Source organism: Lissotriton vulgaris, unplaced genomic scaffold (assembly GCF_964263255.1).
Source record: "Lissotriton vulgaris unplaced genomic scaffold, aLisVul1.2 SCAFFOLD_371, whole genome shotgun sequence".
Taxonomy (NCBI): Eukaryota; Metazoa; Chordata; class Amphibia; order Caudata; family Salamandridae; genus Lissotriton; species Lissotriton vulgaris.
This window is the reverse complement of record NW_028253580.1, coordinates 829,170-842,433: the sequence shown is the minus strand read 5'-3', so window position 1 is coordinate 842,433 and position 13,264 is coordinate 829,170. Positions and strand designations below refer to the sequence as shown.

Genomic DNA, 13,264 nt, shown 5'->3' with positions numbered 1-13,264 from the left:
TAGGTTTGTGTGCAGTGGGTTTAGAGAAGAAGTGATCGCAGTGATGGTCTGTCCAGATGGGTTGCATGGTGTCACTGAAGTGGATGTTGTTCCCTCGAGGGTGTGTCCTGCCTTGTGGGTGGGAGTGCTGACGAGCTGCTTCAGTCCAATGTTGGCTTGGTTGCCCTGGAGGGCAGTGGAGTTGCGGTTGACGTTGTTGAAGTGGAAGTTCAGGTCTCAGAGTGGTAGGTAGTCCATGGAGGCGATGGTGTGGGGTTTGGGGTGCGATGAGGTCAGTGATGGTTGTGGCAAACGTGTGAGTGGTCCGGCAGGTCTGTAGGCTAGTGTGCCACGTAGGATCGTTCTGTGGTTGGTCTAGATCTGGAAAGGGAGATGTTCCCTAGAGGTCCGGGAGTCGGTAGTGCTGGATGTGATGAACCAGAGGGAGTTCTTGTGTGTGATGGTGAGCCCTCCTCATGGGTGGTTGAGGTGGTCCTTCCTCTGGATCGTGTATCCTTCTGGGCTGGTGGTAGTGATGTCGGGGGCAAAAGTGGCGCTGGTCCAAGTTTCTGTGAGGAAGACGACGTCTGGTGACAGGGTGTTGAGGAGTTCCCAGACTTCTATGGTGTGTTTGTGTAGGGAGCGTATGTTGAAGAGTATGCAGTTCAGGGTTTTGGGTGCTCTGGCGTCTAGTTGGTACATGGTAGCTGCGGGTGTCAGGAGGTGGGTGAAGGTGCGGCGGCAGTCTCTGCAGAGGAAATGGCCGCAGGTGGTGTTCCGCGTCAACAGCAGGCAGTTGTTATTTCTTCCGTGGTTAAGTGCGTGGAGGGCTGCTGAGTCGTAGCGTTGGGCGGTCGGAAAATAGGTGCACCTTTAAACAGGGACCGGGGAGGAAAACGCAGCTGATAGGCGGGAATAGGCTGGAGGAGAGGGGCTGTGGGGGCAGCAGCGACGGTAAAAAGGCGAGAGGGACACAAACAAGGCAAAATAGGAAATAAGGACACAACCAGGCACAAAAAGAAGTAAAAAGAATAAAAGGCAGCAGATAGACAGGCACAATATACAAAAACCAGGTAGACAGAAAAAACAGAGGCAGAAAACAGAAGGGCTGGCCAAGCGGACCCGCAGAATAGCAAGTCTCTCCCACTGGACCACCAGGAATGTGGCCGGGCAGGAGCCTGCGGGTGGAGTAGGGCCTTGAACACCTACCAGAGACAGGTGCTGGGGGCAGCAGCACAGAGACAGAGCTAGATAAGAAACATTACATTAAAGCAATAGCTCAGTGTAAAGCAGTTGTATTTACTTAAATAGGTGCACAACCACATTTTTGTTCACATTTTTAAGATACTGGGGTATTTATGTCAGTCCTGTTCACCCTATGTGGGAAGGGTATGCCCAGACATGGGTCCCGTGCTCACTAAGCCACTGGAGTCAAGCTATCCTGGCTAAAGACTGCTGATAGCCTTAAACCGGTCCTAGGATGCTTGATTCCGGTCCAGGGAAGACATGGCTTGGTGGCTTGGCAGTTCAGGCTGGACTGTTCCCATGAGGCACATGGTCAAGACTGATTTGCATATGGCCATGTATGAACTGGGGTGGCTTGTTGAGCAAAATAACGATGGATTAAACCCAGATCCGTGACTGGGGGTGAGTGTTTTGCCATTGTGCAACATTCCATCCATCATCTTGTGCGTTTTGCGGTATTTATGTCAGTGACATTGCTTCCTTTGTTTTCTAAGGTAAAAACAAACCAATTTCTCAAAGCCATTGAAGATGCCAATGAAAAGGTGCGAATTGCAGAAATAAGGATTGGGGAACGTGATCAGCGAATAGAAGAGTTGGATCGGTTGATCATTTGCATGGAAGAGGTAACACATATCACTTACCTGTTCAAATGTGCTTTTATGTATCTTTTTTTATGATATTGGTTGAGATAAACCTGTAAACAGACATCAAAGGATTATAATTTTATTGTCTAACAATATTTTACTTGTTTGTAAATCAGGATAAGGAGATGGATAAAACGATACTGCTGGTAATTGTTTTTTAAACACCTAATCCTTCACATAATAGGTATGAATCACTTTTGAATATGCACAGCATTGGGATAAGGATGACATTATGCAAAATCTGAGGATTTAGGATCATTGTAGCAATGGGCATTCTGACACAAGGTTAAAGTCCATTGTAATTCAAGAAAACTTTTAGAGTGTATGGATATTTCACTACTTTGAGTTTCCTTTATTTTCTGTTTCAACACTGGTTACTTGCCTCATTGAGCGCTTGTTAAGTTAGATATGGGCTCTTAAAATATTGCTTGTTTAGAGATTAGTGAAGCGTTTCAAAGCTGAGTGCGTGGACATTATGATGAAACCCCACAATGAAGAACACCCTCCTGACAAAATCAGGATGGCAGATCTCCATTTTTAGGTCTCGCCTGAGCTAGCGCATGCACTAGCTCAAGCGAGACCTTTAGTAAGCGGGTTTTTAATGTGCTACTAAGGAGGCTTTTGCTGGCCTCAAGCTTGTGTGCACGTGCGTGTGAACATGCACAGGTCATCTGGCTTCTGTAATGGCTCATTAAGCCTTACAATGCTCCTCCACCCCCTCTGTCTCTCTGCTCTCACTACCCCCTCCCTTCTCCCCCTCCCTCTTCGTCAGCTTCATTTTCAGGCACCCTTACAGCGCGCGATATTACTTTCATGTTCACAGGCGTATCAGTTTCATGCCGCGCGGCAAAAACCTGCATGTATTGAATCATATATTTGCTCACTATGTTGTTTAATATAGTGAACTTATTTGGAAAATTGACACGTTTGTAAACCTGGTGACGGAGCAACGCTTCAAGGGTAGGCATCGTGTCAAAGTAAGAAGTGGTGGTCAGAAACTTTACAAACTGTTTTTTGGACTTGTTCCACGTTCACCAGGAGGCATTCGTTTTTTCCACTAAAACTTGTGTTCTCTGGTGTGGCCGTTCACAATTGCAGTCCTTCTCCGTTTTAAAATAGACTTTTCCAGTTTTGGAGTCTGGCATAGTCCTTACTCTGCAGGTTCAAAAGTTTACTCTGATTTCATATGGCTTGCCCTCCTCGGTATTGGATAGATGGAGTTGTATTAACACTTCGTACAAGGACACTTCAGCTAACCAACTCGATTAGGTTTCTTTACCCGGTCCAACACTGCCCTCTACTCTTTGTTGAGGATTTGAAGTGTTCAGTTTCTTTGCAGTAGATGCTTCCTTTTCACAATAATTTATTCAATTTAAAATGTAATAGAAACGTATATCCTATTTACGATATACATGCACAGTAATTCCGATTAACTAATCACTTGGCAAAAAGCACACTCGGTCTCAATAACAAACTATCCCAATATCTCACACTTACTAAATAACTCACTCTATCTCACTCACTAGATACATAACTCATCAACTCACTCTCAGTTATAATCTATCTCACCCACTATGTCTCACTCACTAACTGTCCCACTCGTCAGACTCACTAACTCGAGCACTTTCTATCACTAACTCCATCACTCTCAATAAATAAACAACTATTACACTCTTTCTCAATAACTAACTATAGCACACTCTAACCCTAACTAAATAACTCACTGACTATCACTAATAAACTCACAATACAAACTCTCTCTCTATCAATAAACTACGTCTCCAAAAAAATATCACTACCTCTAAACGCTCTCTCAATAACTAATTCTCAAACTCTACCTCACTACCTATCTCTACTACTCTCTCTCACTAACTAATGGACACACTCTCATTCGCAATAACAATCTATCACAAACAAACTCTCAATCACACAAGATCAATAACACACTCACAAAGTCAAACTCCCAAAAAACACCTTCACTCTACCACTCTCTATCACCAACTTCCACACTCTCAATCACAAAATCACTCACTCAATGACTCGGCCACTCTCTCTCAATCACTAACTCACTCAATCGCAGTCACTAACAAACTATATTTAAAACAGTCTCTCTCACTAAGTCGATCTATCTCAATCCCACAAACTCACTCACACACACTTGCTCTTACTCACTCTAAAACACTCTATCTTACTCACTCTCTTATAATCACTATTACAAACTCACACTCACTTTCTAACTTGCATGAACAAACTCACTTAAAAACTTTGATTAATTCTCACACTGTCTATCACTTACTACCACTCTCAATAACTGCCCCACTACCAAAAAAATACTCTAAATCACTCTCTCTAACTCACTCACAATTTGGCTCTCACTAATTCAATATCGCCAAATCACTCTCGATTACTCATTCTCAATTACTCAGTATAAATAACTCACTAACATACTCTCTTATAAACTATCACTAACAAACTAACAATAATTAACTCTCAAAAATACTCGCAATAGCTTACTCTCCCAATCTCTCGCAATAACTCAATCACTCTCACTAAGTAACTCACAATCTCACTATCACTCACTCAATCTCACTCAATCATTCATACTAACTCACTGTCACTAACTCGCTCTGACTGACAAACTGTCTAGATAAAAACTCTCACTTAACTAATATCGCTAACAAAGTCTCATTTGTACTAACTCATTTACTCACCATCACTAACTAAAAACGTAACTCTTCCAATCACTCTCAATAACTATATCACACTCTCTCTCAGTAACAAACTCTCACACTATCTTTCACAAACTAACACACTCACTCAGACAAAAAAATAACTCTAACTATCACATACACACTCACAGTAACAAACTCTGTTACAAAAAACCCTGTATCTCTCAGACAATAACTAACAAACTCACTATAAAAAATAAATCATTCTCAGTTACATACTCTCACTAATAAACGTTCTCACTCTCTCACTAACTATCACATTCTCACAATAACTACATTAAAAAAACACTCACAAAAAAATCCAAGAGGTCTAGCCTTACACACATTATAACTGTTTAGACTATTCAGTTATGCAGCATAATATCCTTGCAGCAACAACTGCAACCATTACATAGATAAACACTTATAAGGTCCCAAAAGCGAGACCTATTGGCGATGCCAGTGCTTGTTGAAAATTGTCATGACAACAAAATAACTATTCCATGAAAATCCACAGATTTTCGTGATAAAGAGGAAAGAAGCAAATGTCAATAGGGGAAAAAGGGGGTAAGGGCTGGAAAAGATTTGTGGCAATGGAAGAGACACCCCACGCCATTGGTGTGGACTTCCACCATGAAAGAAAAAGAATAGAAGAAACTAAATGTGTGCCCAATGAGGAAACACCCCATTCAAAGAAAAAGATGAGATAGAACAAGGAGCAGAGAAGGGTGGGATTAAAGTAAGCCCCCTAAAGAAAAAAGAGCAGTATTAGAAAAACATGTTGAAAGATATTTTTCACTAAGGACATTCACTAGGTTGGTTTCGTCAGTCTGGTGAAAGCTGATGTAGGTAAAAGACATCTCCATTAAAGGATCGACAAAGGTTTGTCAGAGCAGGTTTCTTTAGATGTTTTCTTTGAAAACGCATACAACTTTAAACATTACTGTGAGTATGTAGGAAGGCAGCATGAATGCATTTGAGATCTCCATTTAAGAGAATGCAAGTCGGATGCTTCGATGTCACACTTCCGCAAATAATCCCTCAGCTAATACATATTGGAAATTATGCTCGAATAAGATTGTACCATGATCTGAAATGGATAGCAAATTTGAAGATCCACTGTATTATTATCACTTTTTAGCAGCTGAATCTGCCCTTTCAAAGAATAAAGAATGAGACTGTTCGGCATTTGAACAGATTGTATAATTTTAAAGTTGCAGATATGTTTTGATGAGCAGAAATAAACTGGATATTTAAATCTGTGACAGGCTAACAAGACCATTAAATGGTAGTCAAGTAACGTTTTAAGGATTTGATAACATCAGTTAGCAACACTCAAAACCTGAATTCCTAGTGGGAGGAACCAAAGCCTTTCCCCCACTTTACAAAGCCCATATCTGTTTTACTGACTGATCATTCTCGATCTGTTCCTGCTACTCAAACAAATGATGGACGGAATGCTGAATAAATCATACATTCACCCCCAAGTCAAGGGATTTGGGTTAAATCCATCATTCTTTTGCTCACTATGCTACCCCAGTTTAGACCCAGCCATATGCAAATCAGTCTCGACAGTGCCTCATGGCAACAGTGCAGACCGAACTACCAAGCCAGGTCCTCCCTAGACCGGAAACAAGCATCCTGGGACCAGTTTCTGGGTATTACAATTCATCAGCCAGGATAGCTTAAATCCAGTGGCACAGTGAGCAAGGGACCTGTCCTGATGTAGGAGCTGGAGAATTGCAGTTTCACCCAAGGTATTTAAAGTTAATGTTCAAGAAATACCAAATATCTCTGTACCTAGTGATCAGGCCGTCTAAAGCATAGTAAGGTTTACTTTCCAGTGGACGTTGAATACTCTTACATATCTGGGCATACCAATTGTGCAACACATGTGCAAGTGGTGAAGCAGGGCCAGCAAGTATGGCACAGTGGTGTAGTAGACTAGAGCTCTCAATATGACATACATATCATCTTGAGAGCTCTGAAAGAGTCTGAAAGATGAGGAAATACTCCTCATCTTTCAGGCTCTACAGTTACTGGCTCCATTGATGGCCCTGGCCAAACTCCAAAGAGCTATTGACGACTGAGCTAGGAAGCCACATAGATTGGCCAGATTCACAACGCACAGAATACCTAAAAAGGGTTGTTGGACTTTCCTAAGATTATGAGCTATTATCAAGCAGCAAACCTCAGAGACCAGAGTTTGAGATGCACTAGTACTTTATGAACCAGATCGTCACAGAGACACAGATATGGAGGGCATCATGGACAGTAAAAACACATCGGGCATTGTGACTCTACTCATCTCTGACAAGGCCCATATTTAAGATCTGGTGTAAAGGAGCACAGCGACTGGTTCTCTCTACATGCACACATTTTGTTCACCCTGATACTGGAAAAACACAACTTTATCTCAGTGACAGGGAAACAATCATTTGACATTTGCAGTGTCAAATGTTGCCAAAGAGTATGGCTTTTTGTTGAACTAGGCATCAGTTCATTCAACTCTTGAAGGTAATATTTGAGACTCTGGAGACAGATCAATACAGATATTGCCAGATCCTCCTCTGGCTCATGAACAACTCCATTAACATTTATGTGAGTAGGCCCATTGACCTGTTTGAAAAATGGTTAATCACACAGTATGGAGTTAAGAAATTAATCTCCGATATATATATATATATATATATATATATATATATATATATATATATATATATATATATATAATATATATATATATATATATATATACCCTTCGTAAAGACAACAACCAGAGATAAACTCTCAAGACAGTGAATGCGAGAGACTGAATTTTATAGGAGACACTCGGTGAGGAAGAAGGAGCAGATACACTATAGAACAATCCAGGTGCACCACGGTAAGGTCAGTGATGAGTATAATCACATATTGGTTTCACACACTGACCAATGCACATGAGTGGGACCCTCAAAGATCTAGTGAATGCTGTCGAGGTTGTCGGGCACATTCACATCTAGTCACCTCTGCTATGACTCTACCCCAAACTGCACTTATGTTAGGCACGTCTTGAATGCCAGCAACTTTATTCATGTTTGAGGCCAGTTTTCTGCCCCCTCCTGTATACACATTGCTGGGTCTACCCAATGAGCGGATCTTTCCTCTGTACTCTTGTAGGGGCAAACAGACGGCAATGGCACTAGGTGAATCCTGACAGGCTGACAAAACCCTGTGAAACTAATATAGAACACCAGAAAATAGGCAGCGAACATACTGACTGTGGAACCTTTCGGGAATTGATAAAATCCCATTGTTGGAGCACAGGGGAGAGGTGCTGGAAACACTATGTGGGCAATCTCTGAGCTATCTCTCCACTAAATCCAGGGAGCTTAAATGCCTGCTTTACCTCAGACTGCAGAAGAAAATCACAAACGGAGCACCATAGTTGGCTTAACTCGTGGGCGATGGTGCAACAGCAGGATGGGGGCTAGCTGGGAATGGGATAGGTAGTTGCAGGGGGGTTTTAAGGATAAGGGATATGTGTAGGGGTGTAAAGGGCTGCAGTAGAACCCTCCAAAATAACCATGCTGGAGTTTAGAAGGCAAATAAGCAATAACATAAGTATTTGTGAAGAGCATGTTCACCAAAGGGTATCCTGGTGCTGAATTACAGATGTTTGTTACCCAACTCAATATTACTCATTTTATTGACCTTGGAAGGATGAAAGTCTGAGTGGATTTGCCGGGATTAGAACCTTTGACCATGAGGTCGAACATAGGCCCCTTTAGTGGATGCATTAGTCTACTAAGCCACCACACCCGGCTATACAAATGCCTCAACGTTTTTTTTATCTTGTCTCATTTGTGTGCTTTGAAAGATGGAGATCAATTGTCAGGCTGGCTCTTCTGCAAATTGCTGCTTATTCTTTTAACAGTGAGTGTGATATTTCTTTCACTGACTGCAACTGCAAACTGAGAGGAACCATGTGATTAGCTTGATGGGGGTACAAGGAGTATGGTAGTAAAGGATTAAGGATGGCATTTATTTTTAATACACAACAACATTTAAATACCTGTAATTAACTGTACAAATATTTCAAAATCTATCAGTATTTAGGAAACAACAAATGAAGCACATTTGCCTCTAACTCGGCAGTTTGATGGAAATAATTATTTTTATGGGGTCAAGACACTTTACTTGATAATATTCAAAAGATAGATTTTAACTGAAACTCAATGTCCGCACATTATATTTGGTGTGCTTTATACTTTTAGTATTATCATTTTCTTTCCATACAAATTTAGTGACCATTTCAATTGGAAATATGCTGCCTGTAAATGGCATTGTGCTAGTATGCCATGCTTTAGTAATATATTTGTGATAGTGCTCCATAATGCACCACTGGCTACAAACTACGTTCTTACCATTCTTTGGTTGAATTTGCATGGTTTATTTGCCTTACTTGTCTTTATGTGACGTCTGGAGATTTCACAATCCCTATGACTTCAATTATGTACTTTGATGGCAGCACCTACACTCTTAAAATTATTCCAGCTACACTGGTTTACATGTGCCATTTATAAAAAAATCCTCACCATCAATTAGTTGTTGGCAAGTGTATGTGTCTTCTTAAACCGTAATAAGATTTGATCCATAACATAAGCTATGGGGTAGACGCTACAAAACAGATTACCTTCCCTCCCCAACTAAAAGATGTAAGAAACAAAAACATGGCAATGATGAAATGAAAAATCTGTGGTTTCAATTCAAAATGTTAACATTGGCCAATGTTGCATTTTACCTTCCATTACTGTGAATGCCACACTTTGTCTGAAAGAAAATACATCTTACCAGCTACCCTGGAGTCCCTTGTTCGTCATTGCTTAATGGGGCAACAGTGACTGATTTCCTATTTCTTTGTCTGCTTGAATTATAGAAAATTATTATCTTGTATTTGGCTGTATTGTTTTTTTACTTATGGTTATGCTTAAAACAGAAAAATGTTATATTTTATCTAGAATGCAACAGATAGAGAGGTTCATTGCTTTAGAAAAAATGGTGAATTTGTCTGAACACAGGTTGTTGCAGTTAGGTGGAAATATGGTGCACTTTCTAATTTTATATTTGAGTGGCTCTTATATTCTGACCTACATTTATATTGACTCTCATATTATGGATATTTGAATGAAATCTGGACTTTTACTTAAGATTGCGATGACCACAATACTGAGTTTTGTCTAGGAGGATGTTAATTCTTCTGTGACAACGAGAACTGGGTAAATACAAATATGTATTCTTTGGATGGTAAACTGGTGTGGTGATTATTTCCTGTTAAATGTTGAAATTGAAAGTACTGTTGCAGGGATTCTGCTCAGGAACAGAACTATGCTTGGGACCATAGAACATCAGTATGTTGGGGCTGAGTCACCATACCACAGCATTATCTATGAGTCTGAGTCCGACTAGCTATAGTGCCTGACTTCAACTCCTAACCTTTCCAGAAACGCAAGTGATACAGCACCCCAACGCTCTTAACCCTCTCCGGGAGCTCAGTAACATGACACACCCTTTCACTCTCTCAAATGTACTTGTCCACAATAAGATAACAAAGAGACACGAAGGAAGTTTACAATGTTTAGTTAAACGATTGTGCTCCAAGTTGCAATAATTGTGCCACAATTAGAAAACAAACACATGTCAATATTATTAGCATGGTTAATGAACCGTATACCATTAAAAGACCTGTTATGTTATCCCCTCCCGTACAACTGAAGCAAATTGGTTATATAGTATAGATCTCTAGGTTTAGTTGCAGAGCCCGTACCTTAGCATGCATAGGTTGGTGTTCTGCATCCCATCTGACGCTGCACTCTTGTTTCAGGACCTTTGCTCTGGGTATTTTTTCGGAACCCCCATCCTTAGTTGTATGACAAGATATGCTTATTCAAAAACTGCCGCTGCATTCCTTTCATATGTCTAGGTGTTAGTGTCTGACCAGAGAGAATAACAAGGGAGCAATTTTGTTTGACCTTGCCTAGGCTATTCAAACTAAATCCCAGGAAAAGAATAAAATACAACAACATGTGCTGGTTCCATGTGAAAATATTATGTGGCATAAAGGCAAGCGTATTATTTAGTAATGTGTGCAAAACCATAGCGACTTATAATGTGCATGATTAGGCTAACATAGGGAAAACGACAATGGGCTATAGGAGAAACACATGACCGCTCTTGTCAAGTAGTATTACGGTTGGCCAAAAGTCTCCTCAGATTTGAGTGGCTAGAAGGTGTATTTAGAGGAGAAAACCTTGGTCTAATCCAGTGCTTTGGAACTTTTTAGAACACTCGTCCAAATTTTAGAACAATCATTTGCAACCTACCTGGATTTATTAGATATGAGTCAGGCCATTTTTTAATGCAACTTGACCATGACCTAATAGCACACTGTAATTTACAGACAGCACCTTTTCCATTGCAATGGCCACTAAATCTGCACACACATTCAGTTTTACTGATAAAACTATATTACAAACACATGATGATGTGTGGAAATCTGGTTTCAGTGAATATTAATCATTTGTGCATTATCAAGTAAAGTTTCTTGATGTGTTTTACAACAAAAATATTAGCTTAATTTATCTGTTCCTAACTCCTGAATAAGTACAGTTAATTTTCAGAAATTTAAATTTTGTTGTTACAAAAAAATTACATTTTACAGCCTTTCTGTTAACACTCTGCCACATAATTCAGTTTACTTTTCTTTCACTGACTGCACAATGAGAGGAATTTGTAAACACCAATCCCCATGTTGAACAAGCATTTGCAATGCAACGGTTTCGGCTTTAGTTAAGCTTAAGCAATTCTGTAATTAGGTCGCTTTTAGCGATCTCCCGAGCAAGTGCCACATTCCAGGTGGTAGGGAAACCGGGCCTGTTGAAACCATCCCTCCCTCCCCGCACCCTCATGATTCCTACTGCTGCGTAGAAGTAACTCCGATGACTAACTTCTTTCCTGAAAAAAAAAAAAAGAAGAGGAATGCTCTGTTCTTGACTGGGCAGCACAGGTACACAGGAGTGCACGAGAGGCCTGCCCTGGGTCTCCAAAAACCAGCTCCAAGCCCCGTGACCGAGAATAAAATTGATGACCATTCTGCCCATTCTGAAAGTGCTTTTTGTCGCTAATGCTCTAATGTGAAAGTAACCAATCCTGCAAACCAGTGTAACCAAACCCAGTAAACGTTCTCGAAGATGCAGGTTTTTTATTTAAATAAAACATGTTAATTTAAAGATCGCGCAACGCTTGCCTCCTACCCCTTGCCTTTCTTAACCCCTTAAGTGCTGCTGACGGCCAATGGTCGTCAGCAGCGCTACCTCCCCAGTGCTGCGCACGACCATTGAACGTCCATTCAGCACTAGTTCGAATGGACAGCGCAGCACTGGGGAGAAATGTTTACAAGCAGCTAAGGTGTTAACAAGTTATGTTGGTGCATACATCAACAGCTACTCTGTGATTCGTTTAACAAAAGATATTTAAAAAATATAACCATCACTCGTCAGCGATGGAGGTGATCGACATTTAAGTAATTGGCAATAAATTCAGTTCTGTACAAGAACCTCCTATGAGTAAAAATTGTAAAAACGGGTCTAATATTTACATGTAAGAAAATAAAACTGTTCTGAATGTGCCAAGGCGTATGCTGAAAATGGAAGACCTTCTTCTGTGTCCTGAGAAAGATAAATACATGGAAAGTTATGTACACATTCATTCCTTCAAACGAAAACCGTGTTTCGCCCCCAAAAAAGGCCAACGCTTGCAGGTACGTCCCTGCATGTCTCCATTATTTCCTTCCTACTGTTTCCACGGAGGCTAGAATCTCCTTCCTACATGGCAGAGCAGAGAAGGAGGCTGTTTTTAAACGCATGCCCTGGTTAGAATCATGCAAACACCCATTTCGGGATCATGCCTGACATTTCCAACCAGTGGAGTACATGCTGGTCCATATTAAATTTCTAAATAGAGGGTATAAGATCTGGGGACAACCCTGCACCTTCCGTTCAGTGCCCGCCAAAGTGCCCAACAAAGGGGCTCCCTTTTCACAAGTTCAAAATCTTACTAAACTCGCCCGTGGTGCGTTTGGTATATTAAACCTTCCAGCACGGCCTGGTCTCCGAGGTAAAGCAGCGTGAGGATGGCATACCAAGAAGCACAGCTGGGACTGGCCATAGTAACCGAGCACGTCAGAGCTCTGAATGGAAACCAGCAGCTGGAAGTGTGACCTCCGTCCTACACGGGGAAAACCGAGCCCTCTACGGGGGACACACCCATCGTCCTCAAACGTTTCATCTGGACTGTGGCACCCATAGCGGTAGTAAGGGATAAGAGCAGTAAATACCCCCTGCGGAAAACATGTCTTGGGTACAGTGTAAGGGCAGCTAATGTGGGTGGAAGTGGCGCCCTGCATCCGTCTACTGCACCCGGCCGTTTCGGGGCAGGGAAGGCTTCACCACTGACTGCTGCCTCAGCGACAGCGCCTCAAGCTGGATCTAGACAAGCATACAGGGGCTATGCAAATGAGGTCGATCTGCCTGTCCAATCCGGTGCAAAGACTTTGCGTGTGACGTTCCACCATTTCCATCTCTAGAGAGTTCCCATAGGCTGGCAGATGTGCGTCTCCTTGAAGGTGTCCTTTTGTAAACATATCCCTGC

The 13,264-nt window shown here is 41.4% G+C and overlaps 1 protein-coding gene across 3 annotated transcripts in view; it reads left to right on the top strand.

Moving 5' to 3' along the window:
• Nucleotides 1-13,264, top strand: part of LOC147660921 (myocardial zonula adherens protein-like) — a 500,869-nt gene that overhangs the window by 292,104 nt on the left and 195,501 nt on the right. For all 3 annotated transcript variants that reach the window (XM_086951427.1, XM_086951426.1, XM_086951425.1), the window contains exon 9: nt 1,719-1,847. In XM_086951427.1, coding sequence (XP_086807553.1) covers nt 1,719-1,847 — 129 coding nt within the window. The remainder of the gene's footprint in view (nt 1-1,718; nt 1,848-13,264) is intronic.